The sequence below is a fragment of the Schistocerca americana genome, chromosome 5, assembly GCF_021461395.2.
Source record: "Schistocerca americana isolate TAMUIC-IGC-003095 chromosome 5, iqSchAmer2.1, whole genome shotgun sequence".
Taxonomy (NCBI): Eukaryota; Metazoa; Arthropoda; class Insecta; order Orthoptera; family Acrididae; genus Schistocerca; species Schistocerca americana.
Window position 1 is genome coordinate 470836299 of NC_060123.1, and position 20681 is coordinate 470856979.

Sequence of the window (20681 nt, forward strand, 5' to 3'; positions counted from 1 at the left end):
ATTAACAGAGAGGAGTTCTCTCGTTCAAAGATGTATACAACATCATGTCAAATGTCCCTATTCCACCTGGTATATTACCTCTGGCCTTTTTTTTACCATTTTATTTTTATTTTGGACTTCAAAGTCACCAGCAGCAACTTTACTTTACAATAAAAGCACAATGGTTCGCTGGGATTTTTTTCCTCCTGGTATGCACACATATGTATTGAACCTGACTTACGTTACATCTTTTCCCCAATTTCAAATTTCTTTTTAAATTGCTCTGGCAAACATTTTATGTTTTTTCTTACAGTACAAAGAATCTATGTACCTAATTTAGTTGGGTTTTTTTTTTACCAGTGGTACTGACACAAAAAAGTTGCCCACAAAGATGTGATAGCCCTGGTTCAAATAATTGCCTGAACCTTTGTCATCTCTCCTTGGCTTTTGGCACCTTTGCAAGTATAAAACCCAAGACAACGGCGAGTTATGGAGTCACAGAGCATCCAGGATTTTAAATTACCCATCAGTGGTGGTGTTTGCATGGCAAATATGGTACGAGGAGAGAGCAACATTTGGTACCAACTAGACTTTCATCAATGATAAGCTGTCCATTGGTGTGTAATGAAATCTAACAATACCATTGGCACGATCAGCCAATGGCTGGTATATCCCACGAGTCATCAGATAGATACAAAATCTACTCACCAAGCAGCAGCAGAAGAGAACACACAAAAAACTGGTTTTGTGTGTGCAACCTTTCGGAGCCAGTGGCTCCTCCTCCTGGCAGAAGGGCTGACAGAAGGAAGGGGGGTGAAGGAAAAGGACTGGAGAAGTTTAGGAAAAGGGGTAAGGTTCAGAAAAGTTACTAAGAACCCCAGGTCAGGGGTTTCCTTCTCATCCCGTCCAGTAAATCTCCCAACCCAGTATTCAGGGTGACTTTTCTGAACTTTTCCCTTTTCCCCTAAACCTTTCTGTTCACCCTTCTTGCTTTCCTTTCAATTCTTCTGCCGGAAGAAGGGACCGCTGGCTGCGAAAGCTTGCAAATATAAAACCTCTTTTTACATGCATGTTCTCCTGCTGCCACTAGGTGAGTAGATTTTTTATTCATCCAATTACTTTATATTGTCAAACATGATTATTTTCTTTGTTGTATCAGTCATAATCATGATGGCTTTGTGCAGGAAACTTCTCACTACCAACAAAACAGACTTTTGTAAGACACCTAAATAAAATGGTAAGTAGAAAACATTTTACAAAACCATGGAAATGCTAAAGTGGTTTTGTGCTCCAATATGTGAGCATTGTGGGCCTTTTATTGAGTCTCATATTTAGTAAGCAACGTATAAAACCTCTTAACCAGAATAAAATTTTCACTCTGCAGCAGAGTGTGCACCAATATGAAACTTCCTGGCAGATTAAAACTGCGTGCCAGACCGAGACTTTAACTCGGGACCATTGCCTTTCGCATGCAAATGCTCTACTGACTCAACTACCCAAGTACGACTCATGACTTGTCCTCACAGCCCTAATTCTGCCAGTACCTCATCAGCTACCAACAAAATTTCACAAAAGCTCACCTGTGAACCTTACAGAACTAGCACTTCTCTACGAAAGGCAAAGGTCCAAAGTTAAAGTCTCAGTCCAGCACACAGTTTTAATCTACCAGGAAGTTTCCTCTTCTCAGTTACTCTCACATTCTTCCATTTTTATATGGGCTGGACAAATTTGCAGCATCTTTATAACTACACTGCTTAGCTGAGTGATTGGTTTCAATTACAATAAGTCGCAGCAAACTGCAGAAGATCCTACTGGCAGCATATGCTTTTGTCCAGGCAGCTTGTGAAATGGGTGTGGTAATGGCTGTGGAGTTTCAGGTGCAATTACTTCAACATACCTGGCAGCTTCCATTTTGCCTTCGCTTTTGTTTACAATATAACCAAGAGCATCACTGTCACTTTATGAAACGTTGCTGCTTTCACTAAAACACCCTGGATCACTAGTAAATTTCAAAAAGTTCACAAATTTCACCATCAATTAAGTCCTCTGCTTTGGCCTGGTGTAGGTTGCATTAAAAAACCACAAAAGGAGGGGAAAAACTGTAAACACTAACTTAAAGAAAAAGAACACAGAAACAGTAAATAATGGTGCTACATAAAAACAAGAATGTAGAATGTACTGCAAAAACACGATTGCAACAAATGAACAAAGTAACAGAATAATCTAACGCCAATATTTCACTGAAATGACATTCAAACGTTTACAGTTAATGACCTACATATTTAAATCGAAGCATCATGCATCCATCATCACAAAACAGAGTACTGAGGAATCAGCACCCTGACAGTACTAGCATTGGTAGAGGGTGACTTTACAGCGGTACCTTGACATTCAAAGGCTTAACTTACCTACTTGTGTTAGATGTATGACATTATGAGGGCAGAATTGTTCAAATATTAGTGGTGCGGTTCTATCAAAGTATGAACATTACAATTAAGTAATGATGAGTAAAATATCCGGAGTATCAACCATATGACTTCCGGAATGATAAGCCAATGATTTGCATGTAACATGGTTAGTAGGATTGAGGTATCCGATTGCAGTGTATTGCTCTGAACGATAATAGCACTGCGAACTCACTTTCGAAGTATTGTTCTCCACAACTAATTACCATCTGAGACCATGTTATGATTTTCACATTGTTGGAATAGTAAGCATAATGCAACTAAAGTGACCAGTGCTAACAATGCTGTGCAGAACACAGACTATCCCTGTAACTAAATTCAACACACAGGTCTATGATGCGTGCTCCAACACAACAGTGTAATACACACAATAGTGTAGTACCCAGAGACATATGAATGAGAAGCAGTGTGGGAAAGTAGCCATGTTTTGCTATCTGACAAGTTGTAATTTGATGCCAACCTAGACAATCTACATACAGGGTGATTCACGAAGAAATGCAACTATTTTAATTTTATTCTACAAGTAAAACTAATGAAAAAAGTTCATATAAACATAGGTCTACAAATGTTTAGTTATGGAGTTACAGCTAATAAAAGATTTTGCCTTAAATTTAGCAACTTCACCAATATGAAGCCATCACAGAACTGTTCGAGGTTAAAGTAAAGCACAATTTCCACTTATTTTGTTCTTTTTGATCTGGTGAGTCTAATAAAACATGTTGCAGATGAGTATCTGCAGCAGTTTTCCAGAACATCCAGAGAAATGAAGAACTAATTTTGTAAAATGTAGAGAATTTAATTTTAGAAAAAGAATGGTGATAACATTAACTGAAACTGTAGGAATGTGTCAGATAATCTGCTTTTATTAATAGCATAGTACACATGAATTCATGTTAAACTGGCAAAAACAAAGCTCAGTGTTAAGGAAGTTGTACAGTGTACATACAATTTCATAATACATTCACAATAAATGTTCAAAAATGTCTCCACCAAGTTCAATGCATTTAGCTGCATGTGTATGAACAGATTTTGTTGCTCATTCCACTTTCACAGGGTTGTTCTTAATTTCATCTATTGCATTCCTAATACGAGCAAGTAATGCCTCACATGTATTACATTTGCCCTCATAAACTACATGGGGCATGTTTTCTTACATTCACCAGACCAATAATAACAAAATAAATGGAAATAGTGCTTTGCTTTAACCTCATACAGTTTTACGATGGCTTCATATTAGTGAAGTTGGTAAATTTCAGGCAAAATCTTATTACTGATGATTATACGAGACACACAGGATTGAATTGAACTGTCACAAAAACTAGACCAGAGTACTTTTCAATGTGAAGTTGTCAAACATTTATTGTCCTACATGATACAAACTATATATTATAAAAAAATCAGCAAAAGTAATTTAACTGTCAATTTTTCTTGTATTTTATGTACAATATTAGAAAGACTGCATTCAAAAATCTTCACAAGTTACCCAATTGCTTGCAATAAAATAAATTCACTAATATTGTCATTTAAACACATAACTAAAATTTAAGTGCCACAATGAAGTGTATTTTATAAACAACTCCAGTAATGTGATCTCTTTATTTAAAAATCCTCTGTAGGACTAGCAAACTTGCTCCTCACCCCTTCCAAATGTAGGTTTGACTTCCATTCCATATTTTCAATGTAATAAAGAATATAAAATGTTCTTTGGCTACCTATACAGGTACAAACAACAAAACTGAAATGCACGTACTAATCTCTAGAAGAGTCTTGAGATTCACATTTCACAATATGAAAGACAATGTTAAGAAATTTAACAGCACATAAATCTGTAAAATGAATAATATAATATATAAATAAAAAATAAATAAATAACAGTGAAGTGACTTATTCCCCCTTGCCCTGTCCTTATGAGATGGTACCCAAGAAGAGCAATAATTAATTCTGAATTGTCAATTCAGTTCAGCCATGAACAGCAGTGCAGCTACATTACGATCAGAATGAGAGGTGTGAATAATATTTATTCTCCTAATTTTGTCTCAGATTCATGAATTTTACAAGCAAAACAAAGAAAAGCACTGTAAAAATAAGAAGTACAGAATATGTGAACATATTCAGTCATCATCTGTCACTCAACATCTGCTGGATCCACTTCCGTAGAGCTTATGACTGCAGTGACTACTTCCACTTCTTGCCACTTCTTTGAATATGCCACAGGATCAAACATATCAGCATTCTGTCAAAATAAACTACAATTAGCAAAAATTCAAATCCACAAATACATATGTATGTTACAGGTTCAATAGTGAAACATTTTAACCTTACCTCACTTAACATGCAGCAACAGCATGCGAGAAATTGATCTTGTATTCCTTCACTTGCTACAAGCCCAAAGCACATAGCATCACAATTCATGTTAGGAAACAGACAGACATTTTGTGTTATATAGGTAAAGAAATCAATAGCAAAAAAGCAAACACTAAAAATTGGCAGTATTAGTTCAACATAATGTTTTAGTATGATCACTACATTAATTGATCCCCATTAACTTGCAAAGGGAAACAGCAATTTAACATGTTAAACTGCATAAATCTTTCAGTTAGCACAACAGTGTCTCAAAATCAACACAATGGACAAGTTTCTGAAAGTTTTAGTTAGGCAGAATATGACATTCAACGGAGTAATCAGGCTTGTCATGTTCAAACCTGCAGTGATACTTTTTGTCTTTATAGTTAATGTCAGGTGAAATGCACACACAAAATTTCAAATGCCCGCAAACAGTAAGGGTTTTTCTTTCTTCTTTTTTAATTTACTTGCTTGGTGCTAGTAACAGAGATGGATACCTAAGGATTTAGCCAGTTGCTACTACGGTGAGCATTGTGCACTTTATCAGGGAATTGTGGCCATCTTACTACTACTACTACTACTACTACTAATACTGCCACCCTAGCACTCGCTGAAGAGGAACCACATTTCGACATTTGTTAAAATGGTATGTGATACTTTTTGAGGCACTATCTTTTAGCTTCTGGAAAGTATTTGGCAACATCTTTCTGACCGTAGTTCAAGTTTCAAAAAAATTTTCTGAACATACAGTCTAACCTTGCAGGTGATGGGGAAACTTTTGAATGTTTTGCAGTATGCTTCTATGGAGATATACAGTAAATACCAACCAAAGCCATCGATAGAAGATTATGTGATGTGCAAAAGGGTAGTTGAACTTTTAGATGAACATTTAAATAGTGCATGTGTGGGGTTAAAAGTGATAAAACACTTTACACCGAAGATTGCAGAATGAAATGAACAATGACTGGAGAGAATCGTTCAACGCAACAGAAGTGCAACTCTTCCACAAATTGCTGCAGATTTCAATGGTGGGCCATCAAAAAGTGTCAGCATGTGAACCATTTGACAAAACAACATCAATACTAGCTTTCAGAGCCCAAGGTTCACTTTTGTACCCTTGATGACTGCACGACACAAAGCTTTATGCCTCGCCTGAGGCTATCAAACTGACATTGGACTGTTGATGACTGGAAGCATGTTGCCTGGTCGCATGAGTCGCTTGTCAAATTTTATCGAGTGGATGGACGTATACAGGCATGGAGACAACCTTGTGAATCCATGGACCTTGCATGTCAGCAAGGGACTGTTCAAGGTGGTGGAGGCTCTATAATGGTGTGAGGAGTGTGCAGTTGGAGTGATATGGGAGCCCCGATACATCTAGATACAAATCTGACATATGACACATATGTAATCATTCTGTCTGATCATCTGTATCCATTGATGTCCATTGTGCATTCTGATGAATTTGAGCCATTCCACCAGACAATGCAACACCCCAGATGTCCAGAACTGCTACATAGTGGCTCCTGGAACACTCTTCCAAGTTTAAACAGTTCTGCTGGCCACCAGACTCCCCAGACATGAACATTATTGAGCATATCTGGGATGCCTTGCAGCGTGCTGTTCAGAACAGATCTCCAACCCCTCATGCCTTGCGGATTTGTGGACAGCCCTGCAGGATTCATGTTGTCAGTTCCCTCCAGCATTACTTCATACATTAGTCAAGTCCATAGCACGTTGTGTTGCAGCACTACTTTGTGCTCACGGGGCCCCTATACAATATTAGGCAGATGTACTGGTTTCTTTGACTCTTCAGCGTATATTATGAACATTGCACAAATATTTCAAATTTCTGCAATAGTTACAAGGAATAAAATTAATACTGGCATATTGCTATCTTTGTTTTTATTTCTGGACACTCCATAGTAATTTGGAAGGAACATTATGGATAAAACGTAATCTGTATTTGTCTACGAATATTTAAGTATCTTACAATCGCTTTCTGTCAGTTATTCATAGCTAGCCTCACATCCCAATGAAAGAAGTGACAAAGCAATGCTGCAATACACACTGATCTAATTCAGGGCGTACACCATGTAGCTTCAACCATGGAAACCGCATTAAGAATGTCCTACTTTACAGCTGTTTTTCAGTGACTTCAGTTCACATAGGCAGCTGAAATTTAGCAAGGGAACTTTCCTGCTGTTAACTAGAACTGCCAAAAATAATAATAATAAAATAAAAATCATGACACATTTCAACATGACAATTCTGATCATTCTCTAGTCAGCTGCACTGCAACATGGTTTCTTCAAAGTGTGGTTGTAGAAACATTGCATATTTTGAAAAAACTGGTAGTTTTAAATTTTGTCATATTTTCTGTACATTCTTCTTTGACACCATTTAAATTAACACCGACTGAATAGACTATCAACTTAAAAAGCATCCAGCAGCTGTTTAATATGAGTTTTTCATTAACTGTGTCCTGTTTATTTTAAACAGGTTATCTGATATGACCCATGAGTAAATTACCTTATTTAATGTTTCTGCCTACTAAAACACAAACAACATATCAAAAAGTAAGGTACACAGATAATTTCAGTAATCAGGTAATTACTTTTGACCATTGGAATACAAGCAGAAGCTCCTTCAATAGATGTAAAATGAAAAATGGAGAAAAAGAAGATTATTGTTTAACGTACCACCGACAACTAAGTCAGTGTCAGGGCAGATGTTTGATCTGGGTAAGAAAATCTTTCAAAGCATCTTTTAGGGAACCGCTGTGTGAAGCACTGTAGGAATAGCACATGAAATGTGAATCTGGATGGCTGGACACACACACACACACACACACACACACACACACACACACACACCACCCTCCTCTTCCTCCCAAATGATACTTTCTCACTGCTCTGGTTGTTTATATTAAATAGAGATTTTTGAGACTTGATACAGTATTTAAATTGTTGCACAAGTCACTGTTAGTATGAGTTTTCCCCGAAAGTGTTTTCAGCAGTGTCATGTTCAGGGAAAAAGAATTTATTGGTTGTCAGCTCTGTATTTGGGGAAGTATAACATTTGGTGAGCTCATTTAAAATAAAATCTCTTAGAACAGTTTTTCAGCAGATTTCTGTAATGTGCATGAGAGAGCAGTCTATGAAGCTAACTAACTGGTTAGTGTCTCTTACGTGTCATATCTGAAAGATTTCTTCTTTGCCATTCAAAGTGAGTTTTTACTGTACAGAGATTAAACGTTTCTTGAAAAATTAAAAACAAAAATGGAAGAGAAGAAAGAGGAACAAAGAAGTGAGTAGAACATGGGCTAAAGATTTGACAGTAACTAACTGGCAGTACACAAAAAAATTACAGGATGTGATAAGGATTCAAAAACGTAAAACAGATTACTTACAATGTGGGTTAGAAGCGAATTTAACAATGGAAACTATCATGAGATAAAGAGAGATGAATGACAGCACTAAATCAGTTTGAAGAAAGAGGACTCCAAGAAAGAGGTAGAGAACATTTGCGGAAATTGATGTCAATCTATCAAACATCAAAATACAATAACATGAAACCAACAAAACAGAGAAAAGTTTTTAATAATACCGTTCTATTGCTTCCTTTTGCTTATGTCTTAGTATAACTAATTTTGCAAGTTGCAGAAGTTTAAATATTTCACAAATTTGATCATCATACATCCACAATGGGAACTGCATTCATGAGCAATTAAATTAGGGTCACTACTAAACTGTGAAGCATCCCTTTTCACCCTACTGATGGATGACAAGTCGTGACCTGGATTCTGTAAGTCATCCTGATCCAAGATCCATCACGTGTCCTCCTCCTTAATTTTCAGAGACTGGTCAAACCTATATCTAAGGCATGTGCGTCTCATTTGAGCAACTTGCCGATGTCATTTTATCCTGTGTAAATATTCCCCAAATGGAAGTACCCCACCACCAGCCCGTAAGGTGCCCAATTAGTGAGAGAGGTGCGTAACTTACTGCAGTTTGGCATATTCTTACTCTGGCACCAACTTGTATGAATTTCAGATTGCTGTGAACCTAAGCATACAATAAGCTCTGACATGGAGAGTACAGATACTAGTGTGATCTTCTGGTTTCTACTTATTATAGTGATATGTTAGTTTTGACTGGTATGACTGTGCACCAACTGTCCATCATTGATTTGCACAATTTGCTGCAGTGTGATCCATCTATCTGTTGTTGCGATCCACAAGATTTCATAGCAATTCTTGTCATAAACATCTAACCGCCCATAGCAGTTAACTGTAGTGGCAGCAATTTTGCCCAAATCAGAGGAATCAACTGTAACTCTCGACATGGTAACACTGAAATGCACTGCACCTGCACAAGCTGTAAAGAGTGTCTCATCTATTGTAAATAAATTATCTGCCTGCAATCAAATGCTCTGATTCACATGTCTGGTACTGTCAATTACTAAAAGGTAAGAGCAGCAACATACTGCTATACAATGTAATTTTGTCTAACTCAACTACTGATGAATGCATATTCAAGACATTCAATGCATTTTAACAGGGAGGACTGAATTTTTTTGTTTTTAAATAACTACTGTAGTGACCAACCAGAACAACAGAAATATGGACACTTGTACTTAGATGATACCAGTTTTGAATTAAAAGTCATTGCAGAAATCAAAATGCAAAATTTATTTGGAGTATTATATGAATTAGTTATTTGATATAATATGATACCACATTAATATCTAATATTTAATATTACGGACTCGAGACAGCATCGATGGAAGGGGCAGTTTGGATTGAACAGTAACATGCACAGTTAATGTTCTATATCTAATTAGTCTCTGAAAAAGTCAGAATACCTTTGTTACTATTGCTGGATATTCTCTGCAGATCCTTTCCCAATCATCTGGCAAGTTCTTTACACACTTTGATAATGAAAAACGCAGAAGTTGTTCACGTGTATACAGGTACGAAGGCTCTTTCTGAGAACCTGCAACAGATTGGCCGTGTTGTTATATGAAATCATGTGGTATTCATTAATTTAAATTATACTTCACTTGAAAATATAGTTATGAAGATTACAGGAGTGTATACTTGGAGGAGAAAGTTTCGTAATTGCGCACGTGTGTGTGTGTGTGTGTGTGTGTGTGTGTGTGTGTGTGTGTGTGTGTGTGTGTAAGATCTCATTGGTGTCTATCTTCCCTCAATCTCATTTGAAGATTGCATCCACACTGGCAGCACTACGTCAAAACATGTTAACAAAAAGAAGAGGGAGGTAATGTTTTACGTGAAACCAGCAATGAAAACAAACAATGTTTACACATCTCTTCATCATATAACTTTGGCCTTTCCTTTCACAGAAAAACAATAGCTAAGACTGCTATTAACAATCTCCTGTAAGTTGACAAGTCATTCAGGTTCACACGGTAATTTGTACCTCTCCATCGACCTTCATTTGTGAGTGACTTCTCTCCTTTCATTACTTGTACTATTTCCTGTAATGTGTCTTGCCTTTTCTGTCAATTCTGCCAAAATTTGAACTTTTTGTTAATCTCCAATTTGTTTTACTTTATGTTTGGACATATGTGCAATGTTCTGTGAAAACACTAGCATTTATAATGAACAAAAATGTTAATATTGACTAGTGAGCTATTCTGAAAGGTAAACTGTTCGGGATATTTCACATTTATTCATATTCAAGGAACAAATTTTACAATTCAGTGTTGGAGGTTTTTAGAAATTCAATTTTTTCCAAATTCCACTGGGGAACTTGGGATTTTTTTTTTTTTAGGAAAAAAGTGTTCACTCAGTTTTCATTCACGGTTTCAAAGTTAACGAGAAGGTAAGTGACATACTTATAAAAGTGCTTTTCTATTTGAAGTTAAATAAGATTACCATTAGTGTTTTTAAATAAGTAGATCTTTAAACCAATATTTTCTTTTTACTTTTTCTTATTACAGTACATTTGCTTGGGAAAGAGGGGGGAGGGGAGCGGGGGAGGGGGGGGGGGAGGGGGGAAGGATTCAGTCTTCAACTGCTGTATTGGTCTGTTACTTATTGTTTCTTTATCATATTCACCTACAGTGACAAGTATAGTTGTCGTATCAGCACCTTGTATTGCAGTAAAATGATGGGTAATCCTGTCACAGTGCTGTGAATTCAACATATGGCTCTTCTGTAATAATTCTGAGCTACACCAGTGGACGGCACTAGTTTTATGTTTGCGACACTGAAGCAATAATTCGAGCTTAGTCTGCGATTTGTGATCTGAGTGACAACATGCCTGACCTTTACGAAGCAGAAGCTGCAAAAATTCAGTGTTCTTTGGAACAGTGTGATATCAGTGATGCAAGTAATAATGAAGGCAATGACACTAAGTGAGGCATCAATAAGCTGCATTCTGGAGGATGGGGAAACTAAGTACAGCAAAGCCTGGTGTCACATTATACGTGTGCCGATGTTACAACAAAGTGTTCCGCAATCTCTTCAAAGGGGCTCATTGGGACTGGAACAATGTAGCTAATTGTCCTATAATTGGCAATTGTACTGCAACATCTGAAATAGAAGCAACAGTTCTATAGCATCTGGGACAAAATCCTACAGAACTTTGAGTATCTGTTCCTAGTAAAATGGCAACATCAGTGAAAGTCTGATGAAGTTTAGGGGCAGACTTCCATATGTTTAATTTAATCTAGCAAAGAGAGCTAAATCTGGCATAAAGATATATATAAAGGAAAATGGGTACTGCTATAATCTGAAGATATATGCTGGAAAAGTGGAAGAAAGTGGTGCTGTGCTTGCCTAATGTCCTGCAAGTGAAAATAATGTTTCAACTGCGTGAGAGTTTGGGGAGTGGAGAACTACTTATGTGAACAACTACAGTTGTCTCAACTTGTTTAGAAACTTACTAGCTATGAGCACTCACGCTGTTGGGTCTGTAAGACCCTAAGACGAATAATTAAAAATATGCAGCCCATATTCAGTGGAATTAACCTGAGGAGAGAACATACATTTGTATCTGAAACATTATTCTTGCTGTGAAATGAGCAGATAAAAGAAACGTTCAACTACTGTTAACACTTCTTGATAGACCAGAGTATGTGTACACAACCAGTGTCTTTCCTTGTACCCACTTATGAGAAGATATGTCAAGTGATATAAGAAGATTAAAATGTATCTTCTGGACATAGCACCACTGAATGCCAGTGTAATTTCCCACTTACTGAACCCAGCACCCAATAGGATGACGACGCCAAAATTTCTGGCACATTGTGGCAGAGCAGGTCTTGAAGACCGTAATTCTCCCAGGCTACATTGTACGGGACAACCAAGCAATGCAGAAAATCCGCTAATGACATTTTCCATGAAAAATAGCATCAACTGAGAAGAAAAGAGCTCTCTTCATCAGAAGGTTCAAAGTTTGTTATGATCGAGGGCATCGTGGGGATACCTCTTTTGAATGTAACATATGTAAAGTCGCCTTTCAGGCGGACAAATGTTTCACAATATATAATAACACAACTAAACTGTAAGCGAATGATTATGATGTTATAAGTTTTTAGAAAAAGTATACTTCATATTTTTTTGATACTGGTGTATGTGAGAAAAATAAAAAAAATATTTCAATGTATTAACCTGGAGCAATCTTTGTAATTTGGGGACAGGAGATGGGGGGAGGAGCAGGAAGATGAGGATGAGGAGGAGGAGGAGGAGGAGGAGGAGAAATCAAGATGCACAATGGTTTGAAGTCCATATTACACTGTATGAATTAACTTATCAAGTTATCTGTTAAAGTTTCGAGTAGGTCCAACAGGACTCTGTCTAGTAAAACACTGCAGTGTTCAAACAACATTGAGTGCAATTTCTTGGGCATGCAGTGAATTCTGGAACAAGTATTTTCATCACATAATTGCAGGGAAAGAGGTTAATAAGGCAATCTTCTGAAGCTGCAATATATATAGAGAGTGAAGGGAGTATGAGTAAAATATATGCCCATCAGGCAGAGAGGAAGCTAGTTAAGAACTCAACTAACTTTTCATTTAAACTTTTAATAAAAGTATAGCCACCTGTTTATAGTTCAATGAAGATGAAATTTCAATACTTGCAGAAGCAACAATGATGGAGTGGATTTGGTTGGTTGGTTTAAAGGCGGGAGAACGGACCAAACTACGAAGTCATCGGTCCCTTGTTCCTAATAAAACAATGCCACAAGTGTGAGAATAAAACAGACGAAACATACAACACAAAACGGAAAGAGAGGAAAAGCCTCGAGAATGAAGGGAAGGCAATGAACACTAAAAGGAACAAAAGAGAACGAGAAAACAACAGAGAGACGCTGGAAATGGGAGAGCAAAACATGAAAACAGATTACAGTGGCTGGCCAACCACGAGAATAAAAAGGGAAAGGCAGCCACTCTGCAATACATTAAAACCTCCATCATAAAAGCACTAGGGTGGAGGACACAGAGGGAGATGCGCTAAAAGAAGTATAAAATGTACTCCCACGGATAAAACGTAAAACTAAAGCTGCTGTGGAGGCATTGTCGCGCAACACCAAAGGCAGGGTGCTGGGTAAGTTAAAAGTCTGCCGCAGAGCGTCAAGGTGGGCAGTCCAGCAAGAGGTGGATGACTGTCTTTTGAGAGCCACAGCGACAGAATAGGAGTAGATAACCACGCATTAGCCACGTATGGCCAATGTGGAGCCGGCACAGGACAACCGATTCCCTGCGAGAGGCCTGCATGGAAGACTTCCACACATTCATAGTGTCCTTAATGACATGCAGTTTGTTGTGAGTGCTGTTATGCCATTCAGTCTCCCAAAGCCAGAAAACCCTGCGGTGTGAGACAGAACGCAGGTCAGCTTCGGAGATGCCTATCTCCAGACGCAGTTTCCGCGTCACCTGTTTGGCCAGCCTGTCAGCAAGTTCGTTAGCGGGATTCTGACATGTCCTGGGGTCCACACAAACCCCACAAAACTGTAGGACTGTTCCAGGGCACAGATGGACTCCAGAATGGATGCTACCAGAGGGTGGTGAGGGTAGGACTGGTCAATAACTTGTAGGCTGCTCAATGAGTCAGCACACAGGAGAAATGACTCGACAAGGCGAGAGCAGATGTACTCAAGAGCGTGAGATATGGCTGCCAGCTTTGCAGTGAAAATACTGCAGCCAACCGGCAAGAAGTGCTGCTCAATATGTCCTCCATGAACATATGCGAAGCCTACATGACCATCAGCCATTGAGCCGTTTGTGTAAACCACTTCAGAGCCCTGGAACATGTCAAGAACAAAGAGGAAGTGACAGCAGAGAGCGGCGGGGTTAACAGAGTCCTTAGGGCAATGCAAAAGGTCCGAACGAAGCTGTGACCGAGGTGTACACCATGGAGGCATAACGGCCCGCATGCAGAGATGGTAAAGGGAAGGACTCCAGTCCGAAGAGATGGGACGACTCGCGAACCACAATCATTAACCCCGATCTGGGCCGCCGATGCGGGACATGGACTGCCACGGGTGGGAAAAGGAGACGGTAATTCGGATGCTTAGTGGAACTATGAATGTGTGCTGTGTAACTGGCGAGTAGTTGCGCAAATCTTATCTACAGCGGAGAGACACCAGCCTCTACCAGTACGCTGGTAACCGGACTCGTCCTAAAAACTCCTGTCCCTAATCGAACCCCACAGTGGAGCACAGGGTTGAGTAAATGCAATGCTGAAGGCGTTGCCGAACCATAAACCACACTACCATAGGCAATTCGGGATTGGACAAGGGCTCTGTAGAGCTGCAGCAGTGTACAGTGATCTGCACCCTAATTGGTGTTGTTCAGGCAATGGAGGGCATTGAGGTGCTGCCAGCACTTCTGCTTAAGCTGATGAAGATGAGGAAGCCAAGTCAATTGAGCAATGAAAACCAGTGCTAGGAACTGATATGTCTCCACTACAGTGAGTGGATTGTCATTAAGGTAAAGCGCGGGTTCCGGATGAATGGTATGACGCTGACAGAAGTGCACGACACACGACTTTGCGGCTGAAAACTGGAAGCCGTGGGCTAGAGCCCATGACTGCACATTGTGGATAGCTCTCTGGGAGCGCCACACAGCAGCAACAGTACTGGAGCAGCAGTACGAAATGCAGAAGTCGTCTGCATAATGAGAAGGTGAGACGGAGGGCCCGACAGCTGCTGCTAGACTGTTAATGACCACTAAAAATAGAGGGACACTCAATACAGAGCCCTGCGGGACTCCATTCTCCTGGATACGGATAAAACTATGGGAGGCCACAACTTAGACACGGAAAGTACAGAGCGACAGGAAGCTTGGGATAAAAATCGAGAGTGGTCCCCAGAGAAACCACTCATACAATGTGGCAAGGATATGATGTCGCCAAGTCGTGTCATATGCTTTACGTAAGTAAAAAAAAAAAGACGGCAATCAGGTGTTGCCGTCTGGAAAAGGCTGTTCGGACGGCAGACTCGATTGATAGAAGATTATCAGTGGTAGAGCGACCCTGGCGGAAGCTGCCCTGACATGGAGCCAGCAAGCCACGTGACTTCAGGACCCGACTCAACCCAACCGCCAACATACTACACGTTCCAGCAGCTTACAAAGAACATTGGTGAGGCTGTTGGGCTGATAGCTATACACATCAAGCGGGTTTTTACCCGGTTTGAGCACCAGAATGAAGGTGCTCTACCGCTGTTGCGATGGAAAAACGTCATCGCACCAGATCCAGTTGAAGATGACAATAAGATGTCGCTTGTATTCAGATGAGAGATGTTTAATCATCTGGCTGTGGATGCGATCAGGCCCAGGAGCTGTGTCGGGGCAATTTGCAAGGGCACTGAGGAGCTCCCACTCTGTAAATGGGGCATTATAGGATTCACTGCAGTGTGTAGTGAATGAGAGGACACTCCCTTCCAGCCACCGTTTGAGAATGCGAAAGGCTCGGGGTAATACTCCGACACAGAGGCTCAAGCATAGTGCTCAGCAAAATGTTCGGCAATCGCATTTGTGTCAGTACATAACTCACCATTTGAGAAAAGACCAGGGACAGCTGTTAGGGCCTGGTACCCGAAAAGACTTTTGATCTTTGCCCAGACTTGGGAACGTGACTTGTGACACCCAATGGTGGAGACGTTTCTCTCCCAACAGTCCTCCTTCCGTTAATTGATACGATAGCGAACATGGGCACGGAGCTGTTTAAAGGCTATGAGGTGCTCCAGGGAAGGCTGCCACTTATGCCGCTGTAGAGCTCGCCAACACTCCTCAATTTCTTCAGCGACTTCCGTCGACCACCAAGGACTGCCTTATGCCTCGGTCACGCTAAAGAGCGAGGGATCGCATTTTCTGCCACAGAAACAATTGTCTTAGTCACCTGCTCAACCATCACATCGATGTTACCATATAGGGGAGATGCAGCGGTGACAGCAGAGGTGAAAGTTCCTCAGTCCACCTTGTTCAAAGCCCATCTGGTCAGGTGCCTGTGCCCCTGACACTGGGAAGATGGGGAAATGGTCACTACCACATACAAAGTCGTGCTCTCCAGTAGATAGATGATGGGAGAAGTCCTGGGTTGCAAATTGATAAATCAATAGCTGAGTAATTACCATGAGCCACACTGAAATGTGTGGCGGCCCCAGTATTTAAGAGGCAGAGGTCAAATTGCGACAGTAAAGTTTCGATGTCTTTGCCTCGGCCAGTAAGCAAGGTACCACCCCACAAGGGTTTATGGGCCTTGAAAATTTCCCAGAAGTAGGAGAGGTTTAAGGAGTTGATCAATCAATGCAGCTATACATTCAGGGGTACTGCACCATCTGGAGGAAGATATACATTGCAGACAGTTATTTCCTGTGTCGTCCTTATCCTGACAGCCACAATTTTAAGAGGGGTTTGAAGGGGTACATGATCACTACAGACCGAGTTTAGGACATAAACGCAAACTCCACCTGACAGTCAATTATAGTCGCTACGGTTCCTGTAATATCCCTTATAGCCGTGGAGGGCAGGGATCCGCATTGCTGGGAACCAGATTTCCTGGAGGACAATGCAGATAGCAGGTGTAAAGCTTAACAGTTGTCGTAGCTCAGCCAGACGGTGGAAAAAACCGCCGCAATTCCACTGGAGGATGACATCGTGAGACTGGGTAGGCATGGAACATTCAACAAGGCAGTTTACGCCTCAGTCACCTGCTGCCACTGATTTATTGCCTGAGCAGTCTACATCCATTGTGTCTGAGGGTCTGACGAGATCTAGGTCCTCAGCGGATGCCAAAATCTCCACCCCATCCTCAGACACAGAATTTGTAGGTAGCGGTGATGTGGGTGCCACCGAAATTTCTTTGGTCTTAGGGGTTTTCTTTTTTGATTTCTCTTGCTGCTCCTGGGTTTCCCTGGCTGGGGGGACTTCACTAGCACAGTCTCTGGGACTGAGGATGAGCATGAAGTCCTACGACCAGCTGCTTTTGGGCTCTTCAGCCACTGGCGGGTGTCATCTTTCCCACTACAAGAAACCTGGGAAAGGAGTGACCCAAGGGACCCCTTCCTAGTGAGAGAAGCCGAAGACGACATATTCTTTGACTTAGAAGTGGGGATGGACGTCCACGATGGTTGGGGGGGAGGGTGTTGTCCCGAAGTAGGTGGTGCAGGAGCAAGAGGGAGGGAAATGCCCCCCACCATCAAGGGGACAGGTGTAGTCTTCCGGCTCTGAGAGGTGACCCGGGTTGGCAGAGCTGTTGGTGCCAGAACTGTTGTAGTAGCGGCTTAAGACGATGTCGTACACACAGGATGCAGGTGTTCAAATTTTCTCTTAGCCTCAATGTAGGTCAGTCGGTCCAGGGTCTTGTACTCCATGATTTTACTTTCTTTCTGGAGAATCCTGCAGTCAGGCGAGCAAGGCAAAGGGCGCTCTCCGCAGTTGACACAGATGGGAGGCAGGGTACATGGAGTATTGGGATGTGATGGGCATCCACAATCTTGGCAAGTGACGCTGGAAGTACAGCGAGAAGGCATATGGCCGAACTTCCAGCACTTAAAGCACCACTTTGGAGGAGGGATATAGGGCTTTACATCACTCCAGTAGACCATCACCTTGACCTTCTCGGGCAATGTATCACCCTTAAAGGCAAAGATGAAGGCACCGGTGGCAACCTGATTATCCTTCGGACCCCGGTGGGCACGCCGGAAGAAATGTACACCTCGGCGCTCTAAGTTGGCGCGCAACTCATCGTCAGACTGCAAAAGAAGGTCTCTGTGAAATATGATACCATATTTAAGCTCTTATGGGGTGTGATGGTTACAGAAACGTCCCCCAGCTTGTCACAAGCGAGTAACTCCTGTGACTGGGCGGAGGATGCTGTTTTGATCAAGACTGACCCAGATCTCATTTTGGACAAGCCCGCCGCCTCCCCGAACTTGTCCTCTAAATGTTCAACAAAAAACTGATGCTTCATCGTCTTGAAAGATTCCCCATCAGCTCTTGAGCATACAAGGTACCGAGTGAAGTAAGATCCGCTGCCATCCTTAGCCTGACGTTCCTCCCATAGTGTGGCCATGGAGGGGAACGATTTGGGGTCGTACTTCTGTGCGTTGATTGAACTCTTGATTGTTTAGAGACTGCTGGTGTTTCACCACCAGCAAGAGATGATGGACTACGCTTTGTGTGTTATCCGCCCTGATGCCATCCACTCCGACCACGTGCCCTCCCCATGGGCGCCACCCAGCCGCAGCAAAAGCCACCTGGCAGGATGGCCATTGCCGGGAGTCCCGATGCCGCAGGGGGATGTCCATCTACCCCTTGGCATACGTGGGGAGTAACGGCACAGGCATCAGCAGAGCTATCCCTGTGTGGTCAGGGGGCTACAGCCAACAGGGTATATGGCATACCCACCACAACGGACTGGCTACCGTGATGGATATCAGGTGCAAATAAGTCCATGGTCATCGTCGACGCAGAAATTGACAGTGCATAGTGCATGGGGGAAAACACACCCAGGAAGGTGTCTTCACCCAAGAGATGGAGAATGGGCAGAACTGCAATGCGACGAGAAAGTGGGCTAAAGATCTCAATGCACGATGGACACGATGCACCTTGTAAGGCGCCCTTCTCCAATTGGCTTGCTCTTCAGGAAAATTTTGAAGAATAGAGGTCAAATCCTACAGGGGACCATCACATAAAGGCCGAAACGTTTGAAATTCCTTGTAGTCACCTCATATGACAGGCAGCAATACCTTGGGCCTATTCTAGCCCCCGGATCCGCAGGAGGGGATGGAACGGATTTCCACTGCTTATAGGAAGCCTGAATTCTATAGCAATGTTAAGAAGAGGACGATCTAGTTGCTGGGTAGCACTCATAGGTGTGTGAAAGAAGTTATTCTTTAGCTGTTCCCTGCATATTTGTTGACAGAAAAGTCCCTTGATTTATAGCTGGTTTTTGGTGTCTAATGGGCATAATATTACAGCAAACACTGTTGCAATTATCAGGTGCACTGACAGATTTGCACCTGATGGTGGTGGTAGGGTTGCTTGCCACGATATTATGCCTGCTGGACCCCGAGAAATGGGAGTACATACGTGGATTGTTCTGCAATGTGTAAAAACTTCACAAAAGATGATCAGTTACATAAACGGTGATTGGTCAGGACTGCTATTATTCAGATTCACACCATTAATGTTCACTTGGTACAGCTGTTCAGACAACAAAGTCAACCTCAGCTTGACAGTGCTCTGAACTGATATAATATGGGAAGATAGGATGATGATGATTACATCTTACTCCGCAAATCACTATGGTGAGTCATAGAGAGTACTTTTTGTATCATGTATGACAACACATTCACAGATTGAGCAAGGGAAAAGTGATGTTTACATGGCTGTAGCCATGCTGTTATTTGCCTGATTTTTATCTGCATAACATCTGCAGGTTGAAATGTATGAGCCTCAGGATTATTCAGGTATCAAGTATTTGCATGATGTGCAGCAATCTTTGAGCGTGTGCCAATTAAGATTTTTTTTTAACATCTCTATTACTCTCTTGGCAGTCAAGGAGAGTCTTATTCGCATGACCCATCACATATGATCTGTGTCTCATATTAGTCCAGCCTGATAGCGCTGTCTTACACTTTGTCAGTATGGAAATATAGATCATATAAGCATTTTTTATACAATCGCTTCTGTAGACAAGACAGCAGTTTTCAAGTATTCTACAAATGCAGCTTGGTCTGCCATTTCCTTTGCAGACAACTGAACTTATGTGGTTGTTCCACTCCATATATTAATACAGTGTTAATCCAAAATATTCATATGACAAGATTGACTTCTTGTCACTCAGTAACCCCTCAAACCACAAACCTGAGAATGTACTTGCTTACATGAGGGTCACCAATGGAAGTAATGTTGTACTTGCCACTTGTAGTTTTCCAGGAAAGTCTCTCCGGCTTTGCCATATGCTGACTGTGCAACAGCACTGTGAAGAAATCAGGAACTACAAACTATCCTCACAGAAAGAAAATATGTGTTGAAAGGTATGTGAAAATATTCAGGAGGCTATTAATATTTTTCAATGGACAGTGCAGTTAGGAATAATGTGGGACTTCTGGCTCACAGTTTATAAGCCTCGTGCTGTACCATCCCAATGATGTCATATGCAGAACATATGTGGAGGGGGGGTATATTCACAGATTTCTCCCACGTTTTCCGGTTAATAATACACTTTTTTCAGGGTGAAAGTACATATCTTTTTAATGTTAAAGTGACAATATACTTTCCATTGGAACTGTAAAGCTTACCGATCCTTTGAATAGTATGGGCCTTATACACCGGCATAAAACTTTAGGAAACTAAACCCAGCAAAAAGCAACACACTTTGGAAGGATCTTCGATGCATGACAACACATACAC

The 20681-nt window shown here is 41.2% G+C and overlaps 1 protein-coding gene across 7 annotated transcripts in view; it reads right to left on the minus strand.

Moving 5' to 3' along the window:
• Positions 1 to 4442: 4442 nt before the first annotated feature.
• The window catches only part of LOC124615613 (eukaryotic translation initiation factor 4E-binding protein Mextli-like), a 114460-nt gene continuing 98221 nt past the window's right edge, over positions 4443 to 20681 (minus strand). For 6 of the 7 annotated variants that reach the window (XM_047143614.1, XM_047143615.1, XM_047143613.1 and 3 more), the window contains 2 exons: positions 9654 to 9784; positions 4443 to 4677 (listed from right to left, as the gene is read on the minus strand). In XM_047143614.1, the coding sequence (XP_046999570.1) occupies positions 4570 to 4677; positions 9654 to 9784 (239 nt within the window). In that variant the 3' untranslated portion in view covers positions 4443 to 4569. Of the gene's footprint in view, positions 4678 to 4766; positions 4823 to 9653; positions 9785 to 20681 lie in introns of all 7 variants that reach the window. The other variant, XM_047143616.1, reaches the window with a different exon arrangement.